We start from the raw sequence: 27,538 nt of genomic DNA on the forward strand, positions 1-27,538 counted from the left end.
TACGCCTTCCGCATGTCGAAAAGACAGCGACCAGGTGCTGACGGCGGGCAAAGGTTGTACGGCTGACTCAAGGCTCACCAAATTGTCGGCGGCAGAGTGGCCTTTACGGAACCCACCTTGAGACGGAGCCAGAAGGCCCCGAGACTTGAGTACCCAACTCAACTGCCGGCTCACCATCCGTTCAAGCAACTTGCAAAGAGCACTGGTGAGGCTAATGGAGCAGTAGCTGTCCACCTCCAAAGGGTTCTTGCCAGCTTTCAAAACGGGGATGACAATGCTTTCCCGCCATTGCGATGGAAATTCACCCTCGACCCAAATACGGTTGTAAAGGTCGAGGAGGCGTCGCTGGCAGTCCACTGAAATGTGTTTCAGCATCTGACAGTGGATGTGATCTGGCCCAGGAGCTATATCAGGGCAAGCAGCTAGGGCACTGTGAAATTCCCACTCACTGAATGGAACATTGTAGGATTCAACATGGTGGGCACGAAAGGAAAGGCTCCGACATTCCATCAGCTCTTTAATGGAGCGGAAGGCCAGTGGATACTCCACAGAAGCGGAACTCAGAGCAAAATGCTCTGCCAAGCGGTTTGCAATTACTTCGGCATCAGTACAAACTGCTCCATTCAGTGAGAGCGCAGGGACGCTGACAGGGGTCCGATAGCCATAGAGGCGTCTAATCTTGGCCCAGACCTGCGATGGAGAGACATGGAGGCCAATGGTGGACACACACCGCTCCCAGCACTCCTGCTTGTGTTGGCGGATAAGGCGGCGGGCCCGCGCACGGAGCCGTTTAAAGGTGACGAGGTTTTCCAAAGAGGGATGCCGCTTGTGACGCTGGAGCGCCCACCGGCGATCGCAGGCAACCACCAAGGCACAGTCCCCCGCCGAGGGGACCCAGAAGAATGGGGAATGGCAGATTCTGCGGCAGTAACGATGCCGGTGGTGACCGAGTGAACCACCGCATCAATGGCATCATTAGAGAGAGGCTCAATAGCGGCAATGGAGGAAAACAAGTCCCAGTCAGCCTTATTCATAGCCCATCTGCTAGGGTGCCCAGAAGAGTGACGTTGTGGCAGTGACAGAAAGATCGGAAAGTGGTCACTACCACACAGGTCGTCATGCACACTCCATTGGACAGACGGTAAGAGGCTAGGGCTGCAGATCGAAAGGTCGATGGCGGAGTACGTGCCATGCGCCACACTGAAGTGTGTGAAGGCACCATCATTTAAAATCAAAAGATCGAGCTGTGCCAATAAATGCTCAATGGTGGCGCCTCGACCTGTTGCCACTGACCCATCCCACAGAGGATTATGGGTGTTGAAGTCGCCCAGTAACAAGAAATGTGGCAGCAACTGGGCTATCAGCGCAGCCAGGACATGCTGCACGACATCACCATCCCGTGGAATGTAAAGACTGCAGACAGTAACAGCCCGTGGCGTCCACACCCGAACAGCGACAGCCTCTAAAGGTGTTTGTTGAGGGACAGACTCGCTGTGAAGAGAGTGAAGGACATAGATGCAGACGCCACCAGACACCCTTCCATAAGCTGCCCGGTTCCTATAATAACCCCGATAGCCACGGAGGGCGGGGGTTCGCATTGCTGAAAACCAAGTTTCCTGAAGAGCAATGCAGAAGAAAGGGTGTAGGCTGATAAGTTGTCGGAGCTCAGCTAGATAGTGGCAGAAACTGCTGCAGTTCCAATGGAGGATGATGATGTCCATGGCTGAGAAAGGCGTGAAGGAACTGGGAAGGCAGATTACGCCGCTGGGTCACATGCTGCCTCCGATTGAGTACCTGTGCTAGTGCTATCCATGATGTCTGAGGAACCGGCGAGATCGAGGTCCTCAGTGGACGCCAGAATCTCCTCCTCGTCCTCAGACGCAGAGCTTGTAGGAAGCGGTGGGACCGGTGCCACCGCAATGTCGTTATTCTTGGGACTTTCTTCTTTTTCTGCTTCTCTCGCTGTGCCTGCAGTGGTTCAGGCTTGGAGGGCTTCACTTGGTCAGTCTCAGGGATGGACAATGACCATAAGGCCCTACGACCAGGGACTGGTGGTTGTTTCAGCCACTTGCGCGTGTCTGCTTTTCCGTTGGTCGGAACTTGCGAAGGGAGGTCCCCAAGGGACCCCTTCCTGGCGAGAGTAGCCAAAGAAGTCTTACTCTTCTCCGGCTGGGAAGGGGGAACTGATGTCCCCGATGGGTGGGGGGGAGGGGGGGGTGATGTTCCTGAAGTAGATGGAGCAGGAGCAATCAAGGGGGCTGGTGGATTCTGACTGATCACAGATCCAACCGTACAGGACGACACAGGAGATGGGAGAACAGTCGTTGCAGCAGCGGCATAGGTCGACGTCATTGGCACAGGATGGAGCCTCTCATATTTCCGCCTAGCCTCGGAGTAGGTCTGGTGGTCCAGGGTCTTATATTCAATTATCTTCCGTTCTTTCTGGAATATCCTACAGTCCGGCGAGCAGGAGGAATGGTGTTCTCCGCAGTTAACAAAGATGGGAGGCGAAGCACATGGAGTATTGAGATGCGAAGGACGTCCACAATCTCGACATGTGATGCCGGAAGTACAGCAGGATGACATGTGCCCAAACTTCCAGCATTTAAAACACCACATCGGAGGAGGGATATATGGTTTCACATCACAGTGGTAAACCATCACCTTGACCTTTTCGGGTAAGACGTCACCCTCGAAGGCCAAGATGAAGGCACCGGTGTTGTTGTTGTTGTTGTTGTTGTGGTCTTCAGTCCTGAGACTGGTTTGATGCAGCTCTCCATGCTACTCTATCCTGTGCAAGCTGCTTCATCTCCCAGTACCTACTGCAACTCACATCCTTCTGAATCTGTTTAGTGTATTCATCTCTTGGCCTCCCTCTACGATTTTTACCCTCCATGCTGCCCTCCAGTACGAAATTGGTGATCCCTTGATCCCTCAGAACATGTCCTGCCAACCGATCCCTTCTTCTAGTCAAGTTGTGCCACAAACTCCTCTTCTCCCCAATTCTATTCCATACCTCCTCATTAGTTATGTGATCTACCCATCTAATCTTCAGCATTCTTCTGTAGCACCACATTTCGAAAGCTTCTATTCTCTTCTTGTCTAAACTATTTACTGTCCATGTTTCACTTCCATACATGGCTACACTCCATACAAATACTTTCAGAAACGACTTCCTGACACTTAAATCAATACTGGATGTTTACAAATTTCTCTTCTTCAGAAATGCTTTCCTTGCCATTGCCAGTCTACATTTTATATCCTCTCTACTTCGACCATCATCAGTTACTTTGCTCCCCAAATAGCAAAACTCATCTACTACTTTAAGCATCTCATTTCCTAATCTAATTCCCGCAGCCCCCGACTTAATTCGACTTCATTCCATTATCCTCGTTTTGCTTTTGTAGATGTTCATCTTATATCTTCCTTTCAAGATACTGTCCATTCCGTTCAACTGCTCTTCCAAGTCCTTTGCTGTCTCTGACAGAATTACAATATCATCGGCGAACCTCAAAGTTTTTATTTCTTCTCCGTGGATTTTAATACCTACTCCGAACTTTCCTTTCGTTTCCTTTACTGCTTGCTCAATATAAAGATTGAATAGCAACGGGGAGAGGCTACAACCCTGTGTCACTCCCTTCCCAACCACTGCTTCCCTTTCATGTCCCTCGACTCTTATAACTGCCATTTGCTTTCTGTACAAGTTCTAAATAGCCTTTCGCTCCATGTGTTTTACCCCTCCCACCTTTAGAATTTGAAAGAGAGTATTCCAGTCAACATTGTCAAAAGCTTTCTCTAAGTCTACAAATGCTAGAAACGTAGGTTTGCCTTTCCTTAATCTTTCTTCTACGATAAGTCGTGGGGTCAGTACCGCCTCACGTGTTCCAATACTTCTACGCAATCCAAACTGATCTTCCCCGAGGTCGGCTTCTACCAGTTTTTCCATTCGTCTGTAAAGAATTCGTGTTATTATTTTGCAGCTGTGACTTATGAAACTGATAGTTTGGTAATTTTCACATCTGTCAACACCTGCTTTCTTTGGGATTGGAATTATTATATTCTTCTTGAAGTCTGAGGGTATTTGTCTCATACATCTTGCTCACCAGATGGTAGAGTTTTGTCAGGACTGGCTCTCTCAAGGCTGTCAGTAGTTCTAATGGAATGTTGTCTACTCCCGGGGCCTTGTTTCGGCTTAGGTCTTTCAATGCTCTGTCAAACTCTTCATGCAGTATCATATCTCCCATTTCATCTTCATCTACCTCCTCTTCCATTTCTATAATATTGTCCTCAAGAACATCACCACTGTATAGACCCTCTATATACTCCTTCCACCTTTCTGCTTTCCCTTCGTTGCTTTGAACTGGGTTTCCATCTGAGCTCTTGATATTCATGCAAGTGGTTCTCTTTTCTCCAAAGGTCTCTTTTAATTTTCCTGTAGGCAGTATCTATCTTACCCCTCATGAGATAAGCCTCTACATCCTTACATTTGTCATCTAGCCATCCCTGCTTAGCCATTTTGCACTTCCTGTCGATCTCATTTTTGAGACATTTGTATTCCTTTTTGCCTGCTTCACTTGCTGCATTTTTGTATTTTCTCCTTTCATCAATTAAATACAGTATCTCTTCTGTTACCCAAGAATTTCTACTAGCCCTCGTCTTTTTACCTACTTGATCCTCTGCTGCTTTCACTATTTCATTCCTCAAAGCTACCCATTCTTCTTCTACTGTATTTCTTTCCTCCATTCCTGTCAATTGTTGCCTTATGCTCTCCTTGAAACTCTTTACAATCTCTGGTTTAGTCAGTTTATCCAGGTCCCATCCCCTTAAATTCCCACCTTTTTGCAGTTTCTTCAGTTTTAATCTACAGTTCATAACCAATAGATTGTGGTCAGAGTGTCTTACAATTTAAAATCTGGTTCCTAAATCTCTGTCTTACCATTATATAATCTATCCGAAACCTTTTAGTATCTCCAGGGTTCTTCCATGTATACAACCTCCTTTCACGATTCTTGAACCAAGTGTTAGCTATGATTAAGTTATGCTCTGTGCAAAATTCTACCAGGCAGCTTCCTCTTTCACCTCTTAGCCCCAATCCATATTCACCAACTACGTTTCCTTCTCTTCCTTTTCCTACTGTCGAATTCCATTCACCCATGACTATTAAATTTTTATCTCCCTTCACTACCTGGATAATTTCTTTTATCTCATCATACATTTCATCAATTTCTTCATCATCTGCAGAGCTAGTTGGCATATAAACTTGTACTACTGTAGTAGACGTGGGCTTCATGTCTATCTTGGCCACAATAATGCGTTCACTATGCTGTTTGTAGTAGCTTACCCGCATTCCTATTTTTTTTATTCATTATTAAACCTACTCCTGCATTACCCCTGTTTGATTTTGTATTTATAACCCTGTATTCACCTGAACAAAAGTCTTGTTCATTCTGCCACATAACCCTGTATTCACCTGACCAAAAGTCTTGTTCCTCTTGCCACCGAACTTCACTAATTCCCACTATATCTAACTTTAACCTATCCGTTTCCCTTTTTAAATTTTCTAATCTACCTGCCCGATTAAGGGATCTGACATTCCATGCTCTGATCAGTAGAACGCCAGTTTTCTTTCTCCTGATAACGATGTACTCTTGAGTAGTCCCTGCCCAGAGATCCAAATGGGGGACTATTTTACCTCCGAAATATTTTACCCAAGAGGACGCCATCATCATTTAACTACACAGTAAAGCTGCATGCCCTTGGGAAAAATTACGGCTGTAGTTTCCCCTTGCTTTCAGCCGTTCGCAGTACCAGAACAGCAAGGCAGTTTTGGTTAGTGTTACAGGGCCAGATCAGTCAATCATCCAGACTGTTGCCCCTGCAACTACTGAAAAGGCTGCTGCCCCTCTTCAGGAACCACACTTTTGTCTGTCCTCTCAACAGATACCCCCCAGTTGTGGTTGCACCTACGGTACGTCTATCTGTATCGTTGAGGCACGCAAGCCTCCCCACCAACAGCAAGGTCCATGGTTCATAGGGGGAAGGCACTGGTGGCTACCTGATTATCCCTTGGACCCCGATGGACGCGCCGGACAAAGTGAACACCTCGTTGTTCTAGGTTAGCGCGTAGTTCATCGTCCGACTGCAGGAGAAGATCCCTGTGGAATATAATACCCTGGACCATGTTTAAACTCTTATGGGGCGTGATGCTAACTGAAACGTCCCCTAACTTATCACAAGTGAGCAACCTCCGTGACTGGGTAGAGGATGCTGTCTTGATTAGAACTGAACCAGAGCGCATTTTGGATAATACCTCCACCTCCCCGAACTTGTCCTCTATATGCTCCACAAAAAACTGGGGCTTGGATGACATAAATGATTCACCATCAACTTGCGTACAGACTACGTACCGGGGAGAATAATCTGCACTGCCTTCTTTAGCCATACATTCCTCCCATGGAGTGGCCAGGGAGGGAAATGATCTCGGATCAAATTTCTTCCCGTTGAGGTTAGACCTCGATCGCTTAGAGACTGCTTGTGGAGGCCCACCAGCGAGAGATGATGTACCACACTTCATTGCGGGTCATCTGCCCTGATGCCACCCACTCCGACCAGGGGCTCTCCCCACAGGCGCCACCCAGCCACAGCAAAGACCACCTGGCAGGATGGCCTTTGCTGTGAGTCCTGATGCCCCAGAGGGATAGGCATCTACTCCTCGGCATACGTGGGGAGGTAGCAGCTCAGGCATCAGCAGTGCGATCCCTGTGTAGTCAGGGAGCTACCACCAAGAGCGTACATGACGACCCCACCATACCGGACTGGCTACCGTGCTGGTTGTCAGGTGTCGAATATCCATTAATAAAGGGAGCAAAGATGGAAGTGCGCAATGGAGAGAATGTAGGCTACCTGGAACACACTGCAGCCGATGTGGCCGGAAGCTCAGTGTAAGTCCAACTCCATGAGAAAAACGAATATGCCAGATCTTAGGGTAAAATTATATATAAATACAAAGATGAGGTGACTTACCGAACAAAAACGCTGGCAGGTCGATAGACACACAAACAAACACAAACATACACACAAAATTCAAACTTTCGCAACAAATTGTTGCCTCACCAGGAAAGAGGGAAGGAGAGGGGAAGACGAAAGGAAGTGGGTTTTAAAGGAGAGGGTAAGGAGTCATTCCAATCCCGGGAGCGGAAAGACTTACCTTAGGGGGAAAAAAGGACAGGTATACACTCGCACACACGCACATATCCATCCACACATGTCTGTATGTGTGGATGGATATGTGCGTGTGTGCGAGTGTATACCTGTCCTTTTTTCCCCCTAAGGTAAGTCTTTCCGCTCCCGGGATTGGAATGACTCCTTACCCTCTCCTTTAAAACCCACTTCCTTTCGTCTTCCCCTCTCCTTCCCTCTTTCCTGATGAGGCAACAATTTGTTGCGAAAGTTTGAATTTTGTGTGTATGTTTGTGTTTGTTTGTGTGTCTATCGACCTGCCAGCGTTTTTGTTCGGTAAGTCACCTCATCTTTGTATTTATATATAATTTTTCCCACGTGGAATGTTTCCTTCCATTATATTGAGATCTTAAAGTAAGATGGATATAGAATGCATCACATAAGGCGTCCTTCCCAAAATGGTACGCACTAACGGAAAAATTTGGAAATGGAGTGTTAAAAGCCCTTAGGGGACCATCACATTAAAGGCCGAAACAGCTGAGACTCCTTTTAGTCGCCTCTTACGACAGGGAGGAATACCGCGGGCCTATTCGAACCCCCGAACCCGCAGAGGGGAGCAGACTGAATAAATACACCAATGATATGAATAGGAGAGTTATATGCTCCCATCAAGAAACTTTCAACATTTGGTGTAACCAAAACTACAATAATTTTGTATGCCATTTTCTAAATCTCACAGTACAAAATAATAGTGTCTATGGAAACATAAGTTTAAATGAGTTCAGTATAAATGACAGAGATCATAAATAACAGAAACACTTACCGTTCAGTTTCTCCTCCACTACCTTCACTATCACTCTCAATTCTACATCTTTTCTTTGTTCTTGTTGCCTTTACTGGTGAGTCAATATTGTCTCCAGGTTTTTCTTCGACACTGGGCAAGAAGATGCATAGATATCGATTTGTATTATTAAAAATTATTTTTGTTTCAACATGTTGCAAACTACATTTACAGTTTACAAAACTGTAATTAAAATTAAATTTGCAGAATGGCTTAATGGAGGCTGAGAGTAATCTGTGTTGCCCACAACAGATATGTTGTAGCTGGTATACTCTCCTTCCATATTTCAAACAATTTTGCATCTTTACTGCATATGTGTTTATTAATACCACAATGTGTATACCATTACATACCAGTTCTTTTCATCTGGTACGTCTTCATGTTTTTCACTGTCTACCTGTTGAGGTTTGACCTTGAAAAATGATCTGTAAAAAGTTGTTTACAGTATTAATAGACATTAATCTCTGAAAGAAACTGCACACATTAGAAATATATGTTTTAAAAACTATATTTTATAATTAGAAATTTAACATCAGAGTGCAAAAAAGTATGATTATCATTACACATGACACAAAACAATATTGAACAACTTGCTCAGGAAATTCAATGTGCCAATGAAAAAAATTAAAAAGAAAACCAAAATCTTTCCACTTCTCAGCTCCCTCTATCCAATAAACAATTTTCAGAATAGATTTTATCTACACACCAAGAATAAAACTGAATATGAATACTATTCATATCAATTTTCAGTATGCAGTCACATAACAATCCAATGTGATGTTTTATTTTACTAAAATCAATTTGTATATACGAAATGGAAGTATGAGAAAATGAGGAAGTACACAAAAATGATTTGGCAACAAAATACATCGATTACTTTTATGCACACAGTTCTGACAATGTCGTCCATGTATGACATCAAGGCACGACTAGCAATGATGGCTTCATATTCAAGTACTCGGTATGATCATCAGCATTACATACAATGACAACTATCTGAACATTCCAAATGCTTTCAAAAACAAAGTCCACATAACCACAAATTTTCATTTATAATATACTGCAACTTCAAAACTGCTACTGTTAAAGTGTACGAAATGGAGGAATTGGAAGGGAGTTTAAGGATTAACTGGAGCATTCGATACTGCTGCATCAAATCACAACCAAACTGTCACCTTCAACCTAACTTACACCTTCACCTTCATTACTGATCAGTAAGTCGTCATATATAAAATCTCACATTGACATTTACTGGCTTCGCCAACTCTTAACCAACCTGCAACCTTCTAATGAAAGACAGTCAAATGAAATATAGACCTCAAGCGATGCTGCAGATCAGTCTGTCACAGCAGCCTACATTTCAAAAACTAATATACACGTAACAGAAATATTGTCAGTGCTCTGACATCACACGCCAAATAACCATTACATTACAGGGCTGACAAGCATTTCTATTTTATGCAATGAGTGGCAGTATCCCTTAACTGTGCAAACACAAGTCAACAAATATTATGATGATGATGATGACGACGGCGACGACGTTTGGTTTGTGGGACACTCAACTGCGTGGTTATCAGCGCCCGTACAAATTCCCACCCTTTGCTCAGTCCAGTCTCACCACTTTCATGAATGATGATGAAATGATGAGAACAGCACAAACACCCAGTCATCTCGAGGGAGGTGAAAATCCCTGACCCTGCCGGGAATCGAACCTGGGACCCCGTGCTCCAGAAGTGAGAACGCGACCACAAGCTGCAGATTCAACAAATATGAGTAGGAAAAACAATTCTGTAATGTTTGAATACAGTAATAATGGTGTGCTGCTTGACACTGTCATGTTGATTAAATATTTAGGCCTAATATTGCAAAGTGATATGAAATGGAACAAGCACACAAGCACAGTAACATAGAAGGCGAATGCTCAACTTCAGTGTATTGGGAGAATTTGACGAAAATGTAGCTCATCTATAAAGAAAATTATGTATTGAACATTTGTGCAACCCACTCTTCAGTACTGCTGAAGCATTTGGGATTGATATCAGGTTGAATTAAAGGAAGACATCAATGCTATTCAGATGTGTGCTGCTAGATTTTTTACTGGTGGTTTCAATCAACATGCAAGTATTGTGGAGGTGCTTCAAGAACTCAAATGGGAATCCCTGGAGGGGAGACGTTTTTTTCGTGAAACAATACTGACAAAATTTAGAGTGCTGGCGTTTGCAGGCTCTGACTGCAGAATGACTCTACTGTCATTTTTAACTTCCTCTTTTGTGAGTGGAAAGGAAAAAGAAATTATTAAAATGATTAGTAGTGCTACAAAGTACCCTCTGCTATGCACCTTACACTGGCTTGTGGATTATGTCTGTAGATGTAGAGGCTGGCATCCAGTACCGTTAGGTTCAGTTGACCCGAGTTTAAAATGCCAATGCAGTTGAACATGGCTTATCGTGTAGAATTAAGGATGAATGAGCAACCCTGATGCCAACAGAAATCTCTGTCCTGTCAACTGTTAATGTACCTTGGCTTCCAAACACATGATGAGAAAAAATATACGGGAAGCACATGTTACCCCTGTTTAGACCCATTATATGAACAAATGTAAATTCATGGTACAAATAAATGTATATAGTAGGGGAACACAATAAAATGTATACACAGATGTCCCAGTAAAGAAGCAAAACTTCTAGCACCTGACCTGCTCATTCCTCTAGCTTCTTAAACATTGGCTGCAATTAACAATCAATAGTCACAGACAAGGGTAGAAGATAAAAGCTAATAAACAATCCACATATAAGTAACAATAAAAAGGTATTCACATTGTGCCAAAATACTGTCAGTACTTTAGAAGACTGATATTTTAGATTATACCTGGTGGCATGCCATTCTACTGACACACTAGCTGGTTGACAGAGAAAGAGGCGAAGGTAACAGCAGAGGCATACAATAGCCAGTTGACTCTTTAAGTACCAAATGTAGTAACTGGTCCAGCGGGCAGTGTCAAGGAAGCAATAGGATCACCAGAAAGTAATCACTGTCACAATGATTGTCAAGTGCGGTAGTGCACACTTAAGTACCCATCTCCAAGTAGGAGAAAAGAGAAGGGGGAGGGAACTGTTGGATTGAGGTGCTCAACTCAATGTAAGTAAATAGCTTGTCTGTTACAAATGGTGGTTACTGTGGTCATTCAAAACTGCAATGCTATTACTTCAAACTTGGTTGGTTGGTTGATTAGGGTTGAAGGGACCAAACAGCAAGGTCATCAGTCCCTTGTTTCAAAGGTGGTCCATTAGGATGGATTTACATCTCAGAAGTAAGGTAAGAGGCTAAAAAAAATGTAAAAGTGCAGTCGTGTTGTCAATGGTAAAAACAAACGGAGGGAAGTGGGGAACCCCAAGGCTATGCTGGAGGCAGGAAATATCCCATCTCTGATGCAGTACATGCAAGACCACCTGCTATTCAAAAGCGTTCAACCTCTACAACGTAAAAGTGGGTATTATAAAAGGAGACTAACAAAATCTAAAAAGTGATAAAAACACAGTAAAAGGGAGAGAAAAGAGGATCTTGGCCATGGAAGGGAGTCAGGAATCTCCAAATACAGCTTACTGTGGGAGACACCCCAACCCTCACTGCCCTGCCCCTACTCAAGAGGGAGATTAAAAACCTTAGAACTGAAAATAAAAACCACTTTCACGGAGGAAACTGAGAACCAGTTCAACCATCCGGGAATCGTCAGCCAACATTAAAGGTAAAGTGCGGGGAAGTCTGTACATAGCACGCAGAGCCAAAAGGGGGCATTCCACGAAAATGTGGGCTACTAAGTGGAAGGCTCCACAACCACAAAGTGGGGATGGCTCATTACACAAAAGAAAACCAGGGGTCAGCCCAGTATGGCCGATGCAGAGACGACACAGGGTGGTCCTTTCGGGAGAGGTGGAAGGAAGAATGCCACGGGGCAGGTGTCACCTTAATCGCATGAAGTTTATTACACAGGGAGGTAGCCTCCCAAGAGTTGCCACCTTGATTGTGTGAAGTGGAATTTGATATGAAGCCATAAATCCGCCTCAGGCAGGGATACAGAGAAGTGGGGTAAGTGACTGCTCCCCCAGCTAAACAATAAGCAAGCTTATTACCTGGGATACCCACATGGCCAGCGACCCAAAGGAAATTAACGGGACAAGCAGCATGGTGAAGATCAGCGAGACGGTCATGGATGGCCGACACCAAGCGATGTCAGCAAAAACACCGATCAGTAGCCTGAAGGTCACTCTTTGAGTCCGTACATAACAAAACGTGGTTGAGTTGGGACTGTTTCATAAAGGTGCGGGCCTGGGAAATGGCCATCAATTCCACAGTAAACAACCCACATACAGTTGGCAGGAGGTGATTTTCCATGCAAACAGAGGGCGTGAAGGCATATCCCGCACGATCAGCAGATTTAGAGCCATCAGTGTAAAAGAACAACAGCATCCCCAAAATTCGGCCGGAGGGGGGGGGGGGGGGGGGGGGGGGGGGCAGAACACCATCGGGGAAACGTAATCTTTTGGACCTCGGTGGAGATCCATCCAAATCCGGGGCTGAGGAATGAACCAAGGAGGGGGGGGGGGGGGGGGGGGGGGACGTGGGAGACAGGACAAAGCAAGCCGAAAATCACGGGAAGAGACACAAGGCGGAGCCCAACCGGTAAACCCGCCAGGTGGGCGACATCCTTGGTCTGGGAACAGGATAGAATATAGGAAGTATGAGTGGGAGAGGAACAGACAGTGACTGCATAAGAAACCAGAAGCTGGGACTGCCAAATAGAAGGGGGGGGGGGGGGGGGGGCATCCCAGCTTCAACCAGGAGAATATCAACAGAGCTAGTAGGGAAGGCACCGGTGACCAAACGGATACCACGATGGTGTATCGGATCCAGGAGGTGCAGTGTGGAAGGAGCAGCCAAACCATAAACCTGACAACCATAATCCACGTAAGACAGCACTGAAGCCCAAAAAAGCGGAGAAGAGTGGAACGATCTACACCCCAAGAGGTGTGGGCAAGGAAGCAAAGGACACTGAGTTACGGAAACATCCTATCTTCAGGAAGTCTGATATGAGGCAACCAAGTGAGCTTGTTGCCGAAAAAAAGACACTTGAAACGAAACTGTGGTACCACATGTAATCGTTGTGCATTGAGATAGAGCTCCGGATCGGGATGGACTGTAGTACGGCGACAGAAGTGGACCACCCGCGATTTTAAAGGAGAGAATTGAAACCCATGTGAGAGGGTCCATGCAGAGGCACGCCATAAAGCACCCTAGAGCTGCCACTCTGCAGAGGCCATCGAAGAGGAACTAACCCAAATGCAGAAACCATCCACATACAGAGCAGGGGTGACCAAAGGACCAACAGAGGCCACAAGTCCATCCATAGCAATGAGGAAAAGAAATACACTCAGTACGGAACCTTGTGGGATGCCATTATCCTGGGGCCATGGAGAACTAAAAACAGTACCAACCCCAACCCTGAACGACAGATGGAACTGGAACTGGTGGATAAAAATCGGGAGTGGGCCCCGAAGACCCCACTCATGAAGTGTAAGAAAGATATGAGGGCGCCAAGCCGTGTCATACGCCTTGCAAAGGTCGAAAAATGCTGCAACCAAATTGCTGAACTGCGGATTCCAAGCGAAGTAAATGATCCATCGGAGGCCGTCCCTCTCGGAAGCCACACTGGTAAGGGGACAATAGAGGACCCAATTGTGCCAACGGGCAACCATCCATTCAAGTAACTTGCAACCAACATTTGTCAGACTAATTGGCCGATAGCTTTTGACAAACGGGGTTCTTACCAAGCTTAAGTACGGGAACCACAATGCTATCCCTCCATCGGGAGAGGAAGTCACACTGGAGGCAAATACGGTTAAGCACCCAGAGAAAATGTTGTCGTTGTGGAGCATTGAGATGCCGAAGCAATTGGTTATGAATGGAGTCTGGGCCAGGGGCCGTATCATGATAAGAAGAAAGTGCAGAAAGAAGTTCCCATTCAGTAAAAGGTTCGTTGTAAGATTCTCACTGACAAGGGGTAAAACATAAGGTGGAAGCTTCGGTTTGCTGTTTCTAGTGAAGGAAAGCAGCCGGATAGGAGGTTGATGCTGATGCTGTTGCAAAATGGGTCGCAAGCTGTTTCGCGAGAATCAACGGGTCCGTGCAAAGGCCATCCGGGAGGGCAAGGCCTGGGAGGGTAATAAACTGCCGATGGCAACCTTGGAGAGAACGAAGTGTAGCCCATACCTGTGACAGAGGGACAAAGCATTCCCAACACACCCGTTTGCTCCATGTGATTAAGTAACGAGCTTTGGAGCGAAGGCATTTAAAGGTAATACGATTGACAGCAGAATGGTGCCTCTTAAGGTGTCGCAAAGCTCGACGGCAATCACAGATTGCAATGGCAATGGCTGCACTCCACCACGGGACTTGCGGGCGGCAAAATGACCCAGATGAGTGTGGGATAGCAAGGCTAGCAGCGCGAACAATCGCAGCAGACATGTCACGTAGGACATCATCAATACAACCCGACAAAGAGGGAGAAAAAACGACCTCTGCAGTATATAGAGGCCAATCGGCGCGTTCGAAAGTTGAACGAGGTAACCTGTCCATCAGGGAGCGGGAAGGTAGCGAGAGAATCAACGGGAAATGGTCACTATCGCAAAGGTCGTCGTGTGGCGACCAGTGTAATGAAGGGAGGAGGGAGGGAGAAGAAAGAGAAAGGTCAATGGCAGAAAAGGTACCATGACCGGCAGGGAAATGGGTAGGGGAGCCATCATTAAGAAGGCACAAGTCATGGTCTGCAAGAAACTGGTCTATGGTAAGACCCTGACTACATGGAAATACACTGCCCCACAAGGGGTGATGAGCATTAAAATGCCCATGAAGGAGGAGGGGAGGAGGAAGTTGCTGGAGAAGGGCAGTTAAGGCAGCAGGTGTAAGAGTCCTGTCAGGAGGGAGATAAAGATCGCAAACTGTGACCCCAGAGTCCAGATGGACCCTAACAGCAACCACTTCCAGTGTTGTTTGAAGAGGAATCCATGTGCTATCAATGTCCAGACAGACCAACATACAAACGCCAGCCGCATGGGGCCGACCCGATTTCGGCAGAAAGCACAGAACCCACTGAGGGTCGGATCAGTAAAATGAGATTCCTGTAGAACCACACAAGATGCAGAGTAAAATAAAATGAGGGACTTCAACTCCGAAAGGTGACAGTAATATCCATTACAATTCCATTGGATAAGAACAGAATGATGATTCAAATGGGAAGTGAACAGGCTAAAGCCAGGTCAGAGTAAAATCGCGAAGGTGGGGACAGGAACTCTGGCGACACCAGAGGCTCCTTGTCCTGGGACTTATGAACGGAGCCAGCTGCAGCAAGATCTGGATCAAAAAGAGAGTGAGCAACCCAGGGGCCAACAGACCGTGGTTCTCGTGGTCGTCGTGTGGCAGCAGACCTTCGGTCTGGAAGGTGCCGGGAAGAGGGGTCCCGGGAGGGGCGCCCTTGACTGGCAGACGCCGAAGAAGTGGGACACTTCTCCGGCTGGGGAGGGGGAGCGGCACCCTGAGGGGAGGGTGTGGGAACCGCAGGGGGGGGGGGGGGCAAGGAGAGGGGTTCGGGACTGGGGTAAGGAAGAGGAGGAAGGGGTGAAGATGTAACTAAAGCATAGCTAGACGTCATTGACAGAGGATGAAGACGGGCATGCTTCTTACGAGCCACAGTGTAGGTTAGACGATCAAGGGACTTATACTCCTGTATCTTCTTTTCCGTCTTATAAGCCGGGCAATCCGGTGAACATGGAGAATGACTGCCATGACAATTAAAACACACAGGAGGAGGAACACAGGAACTCCCCTCATTGAGTGGACACCCACAGTCACCACAGAGAGGGGTCTGCGAACAGTGGGAAGACGTGTGTCCAAACCGCAAACACTTAAAACATCTCTTAGGTGGTGGGATGTAGGCTTCAGGTCACATCAATAAATGATAATCTTGACCTTCTCAGGGAGAGTATCCCCTTCAAAGGCCTGGATAAAGGCACCAGTATCAATGTGTCCTTCGGGCTCTTCCGAACACACCGAACAATGTGAACACCCACCGAACAAAGTGAACACCCCGCCGTCCTAGATTGTCCCTAAGTTACTCATCAGTTTGAAGGATGAGGTCTCTGTGAAAATTTACACCTCGAACCACATTCAAAGACTGGTGGGGGGTAATGAACACAGGAATTGTGCCAAGATAGTCACAGGCACGAAGGACCACAGACTGGGCAGCTGAAGCAGCTTTGAACAACAACGAACCCAACCGCACCTTGGTCAGTGTGTCCACTTCGCGAAACTTGCCTTCAATGTGTTCCACAAAAATTAAAGGCTTGGTATTGGTGAATGTATCCTTATCAGTCCTGGTGGAAACCAGATAGCAGGGGAAAGGTTTCACCCCTAGCCGATGAGCCTGACCCTCCTCCCAGTGGGTAGCCACTTAAGGGAAGGCTGAAGGAGCAGGAGAAGCAGCACTAAAAGAATCAGTTCCATTCAAAGAGACGGCTGTAGAAGAACGGCCAGAGTTCTGGACCCGTATGCATTCAATTTGCATGGCATCCACCTCGATACCACCCACTCCGATCAGGGGCTCTCCCCACGGGTACCACCGAGCCACAGCAAGGGCCATCTGGCACGGCGGCCACTGCCGGGAGTTCCGATGCTCCAGGATGACAAGCAACCACTCCTAGTAGGTCACAGCTCAGGTATCAGAAGTGTGATCCCTGTGTGTTCAGGGGGCTCAAACAAAAGGGTATATAGTGACCCCATCACACGAGCTTGCTACCATGCTGGCTATGTACCCTAGCATCAGACAACAACTTGAAAGAAAAGATGGAAGGAACTAGGAGGGCACACACCGGAGACACTAGATAAGGTGCTACTGTCCAAATGGCTCACACTATGGAATAGAAATTTAGTAATGGAGTTCCCCAGAGGGGGCCAGAGGATGCCAAAAGGATGAGGTAATTACTCAACAAAACCAAATCGCAAAGCCAACATAACCAGGAGGATAGCAAGGGCAACATAAACAAGGACACCAAGAGAAGGAGAGGAGAGGGCAGAGGGGAAGGAGCAAGGACAGGAAAGGAGGGGAAGGGAAGGGAAAGGAAACACAGCCTGGGAAAGAAGGAAGGCTGCAATAGCTCAGGGGCCCGTGCTCACAACGCATATATTCACGAAAGGACCATGTGCCCCCTGGTGGTGTTCAAACTTGGTAGACACTCACTGATGACATCTGTGTGAACCAATGTACAGACCCCTCCAGGCGAATCTTGGGGTCAGCACAGTTCCTACAGATGCATAATAACCATGGAGCATTGGGGGATAGTCATCAGTGAAGTACTTTTCTTGCAGAGCAATGCAAACTACAGTTAAAAGGAAATAATGTGTTGTTCCAGAATGTGGCAGTAATATATGTTAAAGTATTATTGAATGATCATGTTGTGGGTGTGCAGGTTAGGGGTGAAGGGATGAGCAGAACTGGTCAGGCCTCAGGATCACTGCCTGTCACCAGTGGGGATGGTACCACATCAATGAACATTGGTTCATAATGCGACTGTATTGGGGGTATCTGGTGCCTCCAAGGTCACACGAGTAGCTGTGTCCCATTTGATGTTGTTTTCATCCTCCTCATCTCCCTTCTTTGCAATATTGGTGGCCAAGATTCTTTCAAGGCCCTTTTTGCAGTGGGTATGGGAATGGAAGAAGACTGTGCAGCTCTGGACCTAAAGGCAGTAGCTCCTTACGCGATTAGCTGGTGTCTGGCATCTGATCTGTTGGTTTCCAGTGAGAAGGATCCCAAGATGGAGCCCTGTCACTGGTGGATGTCAGAGGAGGAAGCTGATCTATGGTAGGGTGTAGGAATTGGTTCCCAAAGACGATGCTGCAGGAATCATCAAACAGGAGGGCAATGGGAAACCTGGTTTGGAAAAAACTGAGGTGGGGGGATAATGGCGGTGACTTCTGCATAATTGAGTGTCATGTCAACAGGATGAAAGCATTCATATATTTTTTCGCATGTCAATATATGACATGTATTCAATAGATTTATATTCCTGTCCCTTCCTTTTTTCTTTAAGACTATGCAAACTGATGCATCTGAAGGGTGGTGTTCCTTTCAACTGACAACTAAGGTGGTTGTGTGTAAGGAGTGATGGTCCACAGTTCCCACACTTACGATCCATGGCGCAGCAGGATGATCTATGACCAAAGCATAAACATTGGAAACGCCTTATGGGTCGTGGGACGTCAGGTTTCACGTCACACCTGTACACCATGGCTTTAACTTTTTGTGGGAGGCCTTTCCTTCAAAGAAAGTGCCTGTATCTGTTTCATCACGTGTGGGATCTTTTTGTATGCACCAGACAAAATATACACCTCACCATTGGAGATTAGCTTGTAGCTCCTCGTCTGTCTGGAGTGTAAGGTCTCTGTGAAAGATGACTCCTTCGACCATAACACAAGTTTTATGTCAAGCAATGGTCACTGGTATGTTATCCAGACATTCACAAGTCTGAAGAACTGTAGACTGTACAGCGGAGATGGGATTACTCAGCAGCAATCCATTGTGCAATTTTTTCACCTATGATTCAACTTACTCACATTTATCTTCAACCTGTTCCACAAAAAATAATGGTTTCATCGTGGTAAACGTGTCATCATCTACTCGGGTACTCAGTTTTGGTTAAAAAAGTGATTCATTGTTTTAGCATCCAGAGTACTCTGCTAGTCCACAAAGAGTTACTCTACAACTGACATTGCAGTTGGCAATGAATAAGTTTCAACCCTATTTATATAGCAGCCCATTCACTGTTGTAGCTGACCACAGTTCTTTGTGATGGTTAACATCATCAGGATGACTGGCAACATGAACTTTGAAGCTTCAGGAGTATGAAGCCATAGTAGTACAATAAAAGGGAAACAAGCACAAGGATGTCAACTGCCTGATTCACTGGACAAAACTTACAGCACTGGTGATATTCTACTCGCCAACAACCGCTACAGCCGAACAATGGAAGGTCCGGCATAACTGAATCCCACAGGTGCCTTGAAATGAAGAAGCAGTTAAATCTGAATTCAGACTAATATATGGAACATCGTATACATTGGATTATGACCGAATGTGATGGAAATGGCTGCTCATCACCCCAGTTCCTTTACAACCAGCCACACTGTCGTATTTTCACAATGCTCCAAAATCAAACCATCCAGGATTTGGGAACAGCCTAGATATAATCATGAGAATAGAAGGCGCATTGTGTTCACCAACTGCCTCACTTGCTACACTATCATCAAGGCTGTACTTACTGCTGGACACAAGAAACTGTATATCCGAACATACAAAAGTGTTTCTGTCAAAATTGGTGTCATAAATGGCTTCACGGTGCAACATCATCCACAGAATGACAACAGTCAACCACCAAAAGGCAAGTAGCCACATGGAAAATTTTAACAAAATGATATATATGTTCTTCATGTACAATGATATCAAAATATACAGGGCAAGGTACTACCCATCATGCATTCATATACAACACAGCAAAGAAGTCACTACAGGTTTCATGCCACATTTCGCAAACTATGGGCGAGAAGCTGAAAGAACAATTGTTCAAAATGGATGATGCAGAGTATTAATGTATCAAACAAGCTCATCACTACAACTGCAATGGCAGGATAAGGACATGAATGTTATAAAGCCAAAGACTAACCAATAAGCTACAACCCAGTACATTTTTAAGCCCCCCTAAAAGGTAAAAGAATCAGAAAAATATTTCAAGTCCTCACAAAATTATATGTCGCTCGTCAAGCATCACTTATGAAGTTGAGAATGATCCTACAACAAGGACACACAAGCACAGAGATATCATCACCCTTATATTAGGTGCAGATTAATGATAAGAGGGAACATGAAGATCAGCCTGTCAATAGCAACGCCACCATGGAGATAACCCCATCTGAGTGTCACAGTGATCATAAGGACATGACAACATGACTAGAATGGGAGCACGTATCATCGCCACGATAAGAAGGATCACTGACCACACAAGAAAGCCACAGTTTACTCTGGAACAGCGAGGCACTGTTTTGAGAGGAGTGGGAGGAATGGCGTTGGCTAAACATTGACCAATGAGCTGTAGTGGGGTCTCTAGTTACGACTCATTAATCCTGTAACCACAGAAAGCCATACTATTGCATTTTGTGAATTTGACAATTTGCACTTCTCTACATTAACAGCTAGTTGCCAGTCTTCAACTATGTTGATGTTTTCATGATCTAATGGGCTACTACAGTTACTCAGGAGAATTTCATCAGTTAAAAATATGAAATCGTGACTGATTTATTAGTATATGTAACATGAAAAACAATGGTCCCATTACCTTCCCATGGAGCACACCTGTCAACTATTCATTTGAATTTGAGTCATACATCCACAAGTTTTCTATCCAAAACAAATGATTCGATATTCCCATTAGAAAATGTTATAACCCTTCCTTATCCATTTTGTGAATATGTTGACTTTTCTGTTTACCATTCTTGCCCTTTTTATCTTTGCGTCCATTGTCGTTACAGCTGAATCACGATAAATGGTTGTAAGATACCACGGGTCTGCTTTAACTTGTGACGCAGTTGCACTACGCCTCGATGTGTTGTGTGTCACCATAGAGAAACAGTGTATTTGTTTTGGAGTCGAAGTGAAATGTTTTTGCGGAGGGCACAGGGTATCAAGAGGTGACATGCTCTAGTGGTCTAATCATGTGATGGCAGTATGTTCGTGAGGTATATTATTGTGTTCCATTTAATACACTACAGTCGTCATGTGGCGGAGTGTACCAAAGTATGTGTTGTCGCAATGGAATATATTGTACAGACTGTTGTCATATAAAACAGATTATGTTGCAAAACTTAACCTGCACTCTTAGGTGGCCGCATAACCACTGTGTACTGGATCACTATTTTTAATTAAAGCATGGGAGAAGGTAGATGGATCAATGTTTATTAATATATCAAACATGTAACACTTATCATCTACCTTCTTCCACAATTTAATTAAAAAACACTGGTCCACTTACGACAGTTTTCAAAAACTATTTTCTCATGGGATCCCGGCTCATCCTAACCGACTCCTCATTTGTCACGTTCACTCCCCATCATTCATCGCAAATACACAAACTACTGCAGCAAGCAACACAAAAGCCTCTGACACCACAAATTGGTATTTTGATCTAGGACTGAGGTATGATATGTTCTGCTCTAGTAGTTGTGATGGCGGTTACTGGTACTGTGGTCTAGGGTTGAGTTATATACACTGAAGAGCCAGAGAAACTGATACACCCACCTAATATTGTATAGGGCCCCTGCGAGCATGCAGATGTGCCACAACACAACGTGGCATGGACTCAACTAATGTCTGAAGTAGTACTGGAGGGAACTGACACCATGAATCCTGCAAAGCTGACCATAAATCCATAACAGTATGAGGGGGTGGAGATCTCTTCTGAACAGCACGTTGCAAGGCAGACCAGATGTGCTCAATAGTGTTCATGTCTGCGGAGTTTGGTAGCCACAGAAGTGTTTAAACGCAGAACAGTGTACCAGAAGCCACTCTGTAGCAATTCTGGACACGTGGGGGTGTCAAATTGTCGGGTTGGAATTGCCCAAATCCATTTGAATGCACAATGGATATGAACGGATGCAGGTGACCAGACACGATCTTAAGTAGGTGCCCCCTGTCAGAGTCGTATCTAGATGTACCTAGGGTCCCATGTCACTCCAACTGCAAACACCACACACCACTGCAGAGACTCCAGCAGCTTCAACAGCCCTTGCTGATATGCAGGGTCTCCATACCCGTACACGTCCATCCGTTCGACACAATCTGAAATGAGACTCATCCAAGCACACAACATGTTTCCACTCATTAACAGTCCAACATCGGTGCTGACGGGCACAGGCGGGATCTTTTACCAGCCACAGTGATATCGGAAATTTGATTTTTTACCAGACTCTTGATATTCACAGTACATTTGTGAAACAGTCGTATGGGAAAATCCCCATTTCATCGATACCTTGGAGACGGTGTGTCCCACCGCCCGTGCGCTTACTATAACACCACATTCAAACTCACTTTATTCTTGATAACCTGCCCTGTAGCAGCAGTAACTGATCTAACAACTGCATCAGACACTTGTCTTATGTAGGTGCCGCTGGGCCCAGCACAGTATTCTGCCTGTTTACACATGTCTGTATTTGAATGTGCATGCCCATACCAGTTTCTTTGGCACTTCAGTGTAGGTTAACTGGAGATTTGGATACCTTGATCTTATTGAGCGCTTTGTTGGATTTCATTTTTCAGTGCTTTTGAGTGTGCCCCTTCCTGAGTGCTGTGTCTTAAGAGTGTTGTTGTTTTTATTACTGAATTTTTAGTTTGTCTACACCCAAACCCCCTTTGCTCCGCAGATGCCCTGCTAATTTTATTGATGGTTCAATTGGTATTTGTATTTCTGCAGGTGTTATGATTGATGTTTTCGTGAGCAAGTTGGACACACTCGAAATGGGTGTTCGGCATGGTGATGACATCATTGCTCAAAGCAAATGGGTGGAATCCCAGCCTCCAGTAATTCCCACAACTGCTACCCAATGGAGACTTTATATTATGTGTACAAGTAGCTTTGCCCGAAAGGTCACATTCCCAACAATGTCTGATTTTGGATTAAATCTTGGTAAAGCATATTACATGAGTTTCATAATTGTCCGATTGTGCTGCAAGCTCTGGCACTTTTTTCTAAATGCCACAAGTTATCAATAATCTCTCGATATTCTCATTTGCGGGAGAGGGAGGAGGGGGATTTCTCGAAGTGTGATATGAGAATTTCGGAAGTCTCAGCAGCAAAGTTTATTCTATCTGGACATAACATCACTTGTTCCCAAAAAAATTTTGTGAATACCACACAATTGCTCAATGCTGTGGCACAATTTTATCAAGTCATCAAACTCTCATTTGGGCATAACAGTTACCCCCAAACCAGAAGTCCACGGCCACACTACTACAGACTTCACAGCTTCGCCGGAACACCAGAAGCAAGGCTGGTTGCTTTCACTTTTTCTCTCATTCATTGAAACGATACAATTCCATAAAACTCTTTAAATAAATCTGCCTGGCGTCAACATCCCTCCCTCCACTAACACCTAACAAAGACACCAAACTAACACCTAACAAAAACGCTAAACATGTAAACAAAAAAAATTAATTCATAACTCACTGAAGAAACTTGCAAACCTTACACCCTGAACTACAAACACTGCCAATGATGCATCCACTGACCTCACAGAAGGATCCTATCCTTCCTTGAAGTACATCAGATGCTACATTCACTTCCAAATTACTCAATTATATTTGTCAGTCAGTCTTCAATGCATTTACATCTATATGACTACTTTGCAGCTCACACCTGCCCTCATGTTTACTAGGCAATAGTGTGGACCTGCTCAGCAGGGAATTACGGAAGTGTCCGATTACACCCGTCTGCTTTGACCCATGACGTCATGAATATGGTGGAAATAGCTAGCCTATTCCAAGTGCCTCTAATATGGTGCCTATGATGTAGCTACATACACACGGCAAAAACATGATAATACGTACAAATAAGACAATAACATCTCCCTCCAAAAATACAATCAAACTAACGGGATAACTGCGGGAAATTGGTGGTTTTTGGGAGGGGACAAGCTAAATATAACAGTAAAGAAAAACACACCACGATCCCAAAACATACAAAATGGCGGAAAAAAAATTATTAGAAATCTACAGGAATCACACACTTCCCTTGGCCTATATAGGTCAACCACAGCTGACGTTACCAAAACACCAACGCCTGCAGGAAAAACTATGCAAATTTGAATCAGACATTTCCCTTGACCACAGCTGATGATACCAAAACGCCAATACTTACACATAAAACTATGCAAACTGTAATCGGTCATTTCCCTTGACCTATATAGGTCAACCATAACTATTGATATGAAGAAAGCAACACCTACAACTACGTAAAACAGAACCAAAGTCACAACACCTCAAAAATTCAAAAGTCAAACATCCCTGCGTAAATTAAAACACTTTCAATACACAATAAATACACAAAACATTACAACCCGAGTAAAAGAGTCCCAAAAAAATTTACCACCAACAAATTCGCCCTCCCCCCCCACACACACAGGGCCCCATCAAACACAACAAACCCACATCTACAAATACAACCAACTCATAAACTCCCAGCCGTAATGACGTCACACACAACACCCTTACGTCATGGGGCAAAGCAGACGCGTGGAATCGGACGCTTCCGTTGGCCTCTGTTGAAGAGTTGATCTTGTTATCTCAACACTGAGGTGAATGCTAATCAGCGATACTGACTGACCTTGGAATCCAGCTTGGTCCATGGCTTTTGAACACTGGTGGTAAATAGTGTGTCTACAGACTTCTGTGTTGTAATTTTCAATAATGAAAGACTACAAATATCAATGAAGCCTCTGTTGCGTATAGGCTCAAAACTATAAGTAGTAACGCAATGGTAGGTGAAAATTACAGTATTTTAATCTTGATACTGTGCCTACAAATTTCCAAACACAAAACAAGTGATAAACGTTAGAAAAATGTAGTGAAGCTATGGCACATTTAACGAAAACGGTTTATAACTGACATAATTAAGGACTGACTGTATCTCCCTAAATACAAACGCACCGAGTATCTTATATACAAAAGTACAAGGCTGAGTTCAATCAACAAGGGAGCTAACACTCCCGCTGTTGAATATCCGAAACCCGCAAACGGTGTTTCAACAATATAAATCATTGGCCATACGAACGATTGTATTACATTAAGAAGTAGTGAATATTTGAACGTATCACACATACATAATCATGACACCCCAAACAGTATGCAAACCTCTGCACAGGAAAACACACACTACTCTAAACGAAAAACTTAGGTTAAAATAACTGGTTGTCTTGACAGACTGATCTGTAACATTGCTGGAGGTCCCGGTTAGAATGGAAGGTAACAGTCTGGTTGAGAGTTGCCGAAGTCAACGAAAATGATACTACAAAAAACCTACTTGTGGTGGTATGCACCTTAACCCCTTTTAAAAAATCGTCATTAACAACACGTTACTGTCGCCGTATTGTTTACTTGTCACATGCTTCCTACGTCACTAGTCAAAGCATAAGACTCGTATCGAACATTCTTCTATATCGGGACATATATGTCAAGAAAACAATTTCACAAACAGCCTTCTGGCACAATGAAATATCAAACACTAATCAAGCTAAGCATCAACAATACTAATCTTCAATGGCACAAGTGTGAAAAACACCACTGAAAAGTGTGATAAATATTTATTTATGCAACGTACTTACGTAATTGATTTTTGAGACATTTTGCTTTCACTACCTTTTCCCGCCACATCAAAACACACGCATTACTGAGATCATCAACATGAAAGATGTAAATACTATGTTTGCGCCAGACAATACAAAACTTCATCTTTGGTTAGCAATCGATAAACTCAAGGTACGCGTATAATTTAGAAGCTAGAAATGAGACAATTACTTATATTTTGAACTCTAAAGAACTGTAGTGGCTGCTCCGCTATGGACAGCGGAGTCTTAATCAAAAATATTAAAACATTGGCGACTATCGCCAATGTTGCACATAGCCCATAACAGGCGGCTATGTAAAGGCTAAATGGAGGGGGACTGTCTCACGCAGTAAAACGCCAGGTTGAACTAACGTTTCGGACCGGAAATAGACATCACGTGCTTGTACCCAACCCGCTACAGAGAACACAAGGCTGCGCGTGTTCTACCATTCTCAACGTAGCCGCTAACACGTATGCTACTCTTGCCTAATGTCATATCACCTGCTTATTCTGGTTTCTCTTGTTTTCTTTCTTTTTTTGCTAGTTGTTTTATATTTGCTGTTGCAATTTACAAATTTTTGTACAGTTTACAACATCAAAGAGATAAATACAGTAGGCAGGTTCAAAATGATGTAGGTCGCAGTAGTTATTCGGAGCTGAAGAGGCTTGCACTGAATAGCGTGGACAGATGCATCAAACCAGCCTTCGAACTAAAGATCGCAACACCGCTTGTTAGGGCCATAATTGTCACTGTTTAAATAGTCTGCTATCCATTGCCTATAACGTCAGTTTTAAAAAAAGGAAGTCTTCATAACGTAACAGACAATGAACGTAGAATACCTAAACCCTTAAGTAGGCGATTACATGAATTTCTAAGTTTGCGCTCTTTATGATCTTTTTCTGTATTCTGAAAACTTGTTTAGCTGCTGCTAAATCACCTCAGCGAATGACCCCACATTTGAGGTGGGAAATAAAACAAGCATAATAGAAATTCTTATTTGTTTTTCCACATGATATCTGTACTCTAAATTACACTGAAGCTGATGCTGTTTACATTTTCCATCAAAAAACTCAGTGACAGTATTAATAAATATGTTCACTCAGACAGCTAGTCATATACCTAGATCTCAAACTGAAATCGTTGGCACACACTTAGCAGGTCTATAGGAGACTATTAAAGGTGGGTTCATCCTTCACAAATTAGGAACATTTGTAAGAGAAAAAGTGTTACTTACATGCTACACTTTCTTCTGTTAAAATTTTATCCTTTGTATTGGTACCTGTTAACCATTTGGATTTTGTAGAGATGAAAGTGCAAATCTTGGAGTAAAATTCTTCTAAACTTTCTGTTTGAAATCACAAGAGTAGCGCGGTGCCGACGAGCTGAGCGACAGTGGTTTCTCTCAATGGCAACTCTTACACATTCGATGTTTTCAGGTATGTGCACAGTTTTGGGTCTCCCAGTTTCCTTCTTCGCCATTGACGCCATCTCCTCAAAGTTCTCAACCCACTTTTCAATCGCACAGGCAGACGGCACCGGCCGATTCCGTTTAATGTTGAAGTGGTTGCGGAATGCACGATGTACTAGCTGGTACGAACTATCGTTTTGATAAAATGTTTTGACAGCATACGTACGATGCTGTGGGGTCCAGCGCTCCATTATAACTACATGCTACTTCGCGCCAAACGTAACTGATGCTATCCTCTCCACCTCTCTCCGATGCAGATTGATTCACGGTCTTTTTAAAATCGCTCGATATTATGCATCACCCTATATAACCACTCGAGAGAAATCTAAGAAAATATTGATGCCTTTCTCTTTCACATATATTTCTACTGTGTGATAAATCTGTATGTCATTCGCACTTACTAGGGCAGTAATACAGTCAGTTGGTTCTAGTTATGATATAATTTCATTTGCTGCATCTGGTATTTGCATGTTAGTATTACATGATATACGTCAGCTTTTTCTTCACTGTATGACTGTTCGTTAGTGAACCGGAACTTTAATTTTGTAAACATGACTGGGGTAACCGCCATG

The 27,538-nt window shown here is 44.4% G+C and overlaps 1 protein-coding gene across 3 annotated transcripts in view; it reads right to left on the bottom strand.

Annotated features, from left to right (window-relative positions):
- The window catches only part of LOC124798501 (DNA ligase 1), a 130,125-nt gene extending 104,542 nt beyond the window's left edge, over nucleotides 1-25,583 (bottom strand). For 2 of the 3 annotated variants that reach the window (XM_047261950.1, XM_047261943.1), the window contains exons 1-3: nucleotides 25,492-25,557; nucleotides 8,374-8,445; nucleotides 8,003-8,113 (exon numbers count right to left, since the gene is read on the bottom strand). In XM_047261950.1, the coding sequence (XP_047117906.1) occupies nucleotides 8,003-8,113; nucleotides 8,374-8,445; nucleotides 25,492-25,544 (236 nt within the window). In that variant the 5' untranslated portion in view covers nucleotides 25,545-25,557. Of the gene's footprint in view, nucleotides 1-8,002; nucleotides 8,114-8,373; nucleotides 8,446-25,491 lie in introns of all 3 variants that reach the window. The other variant, XM_047261959.1, reaches the window with a different exon arrangement.
- Between the last annotated feature and the right edge of the window lie 1,955 nt (nucleotides 25,584-27,538).

This window comes from Schistocerca piceifrons, chromosome 1 (assembly GCF_021461385.2).
Source record: "Schistocerca piceifrons isolate TAMUIC-IGC-003096 chromosome 1, iqSchPice1.1, whole genome shotgun sequence".
In the NCBI taxonomy this organism is placed as follows: Eukaryota; Metazoa; Arthropoda; class Insecta; order Orthoptera; family Acrididae; genus Schistocerca; species Schistocerca piceifrons.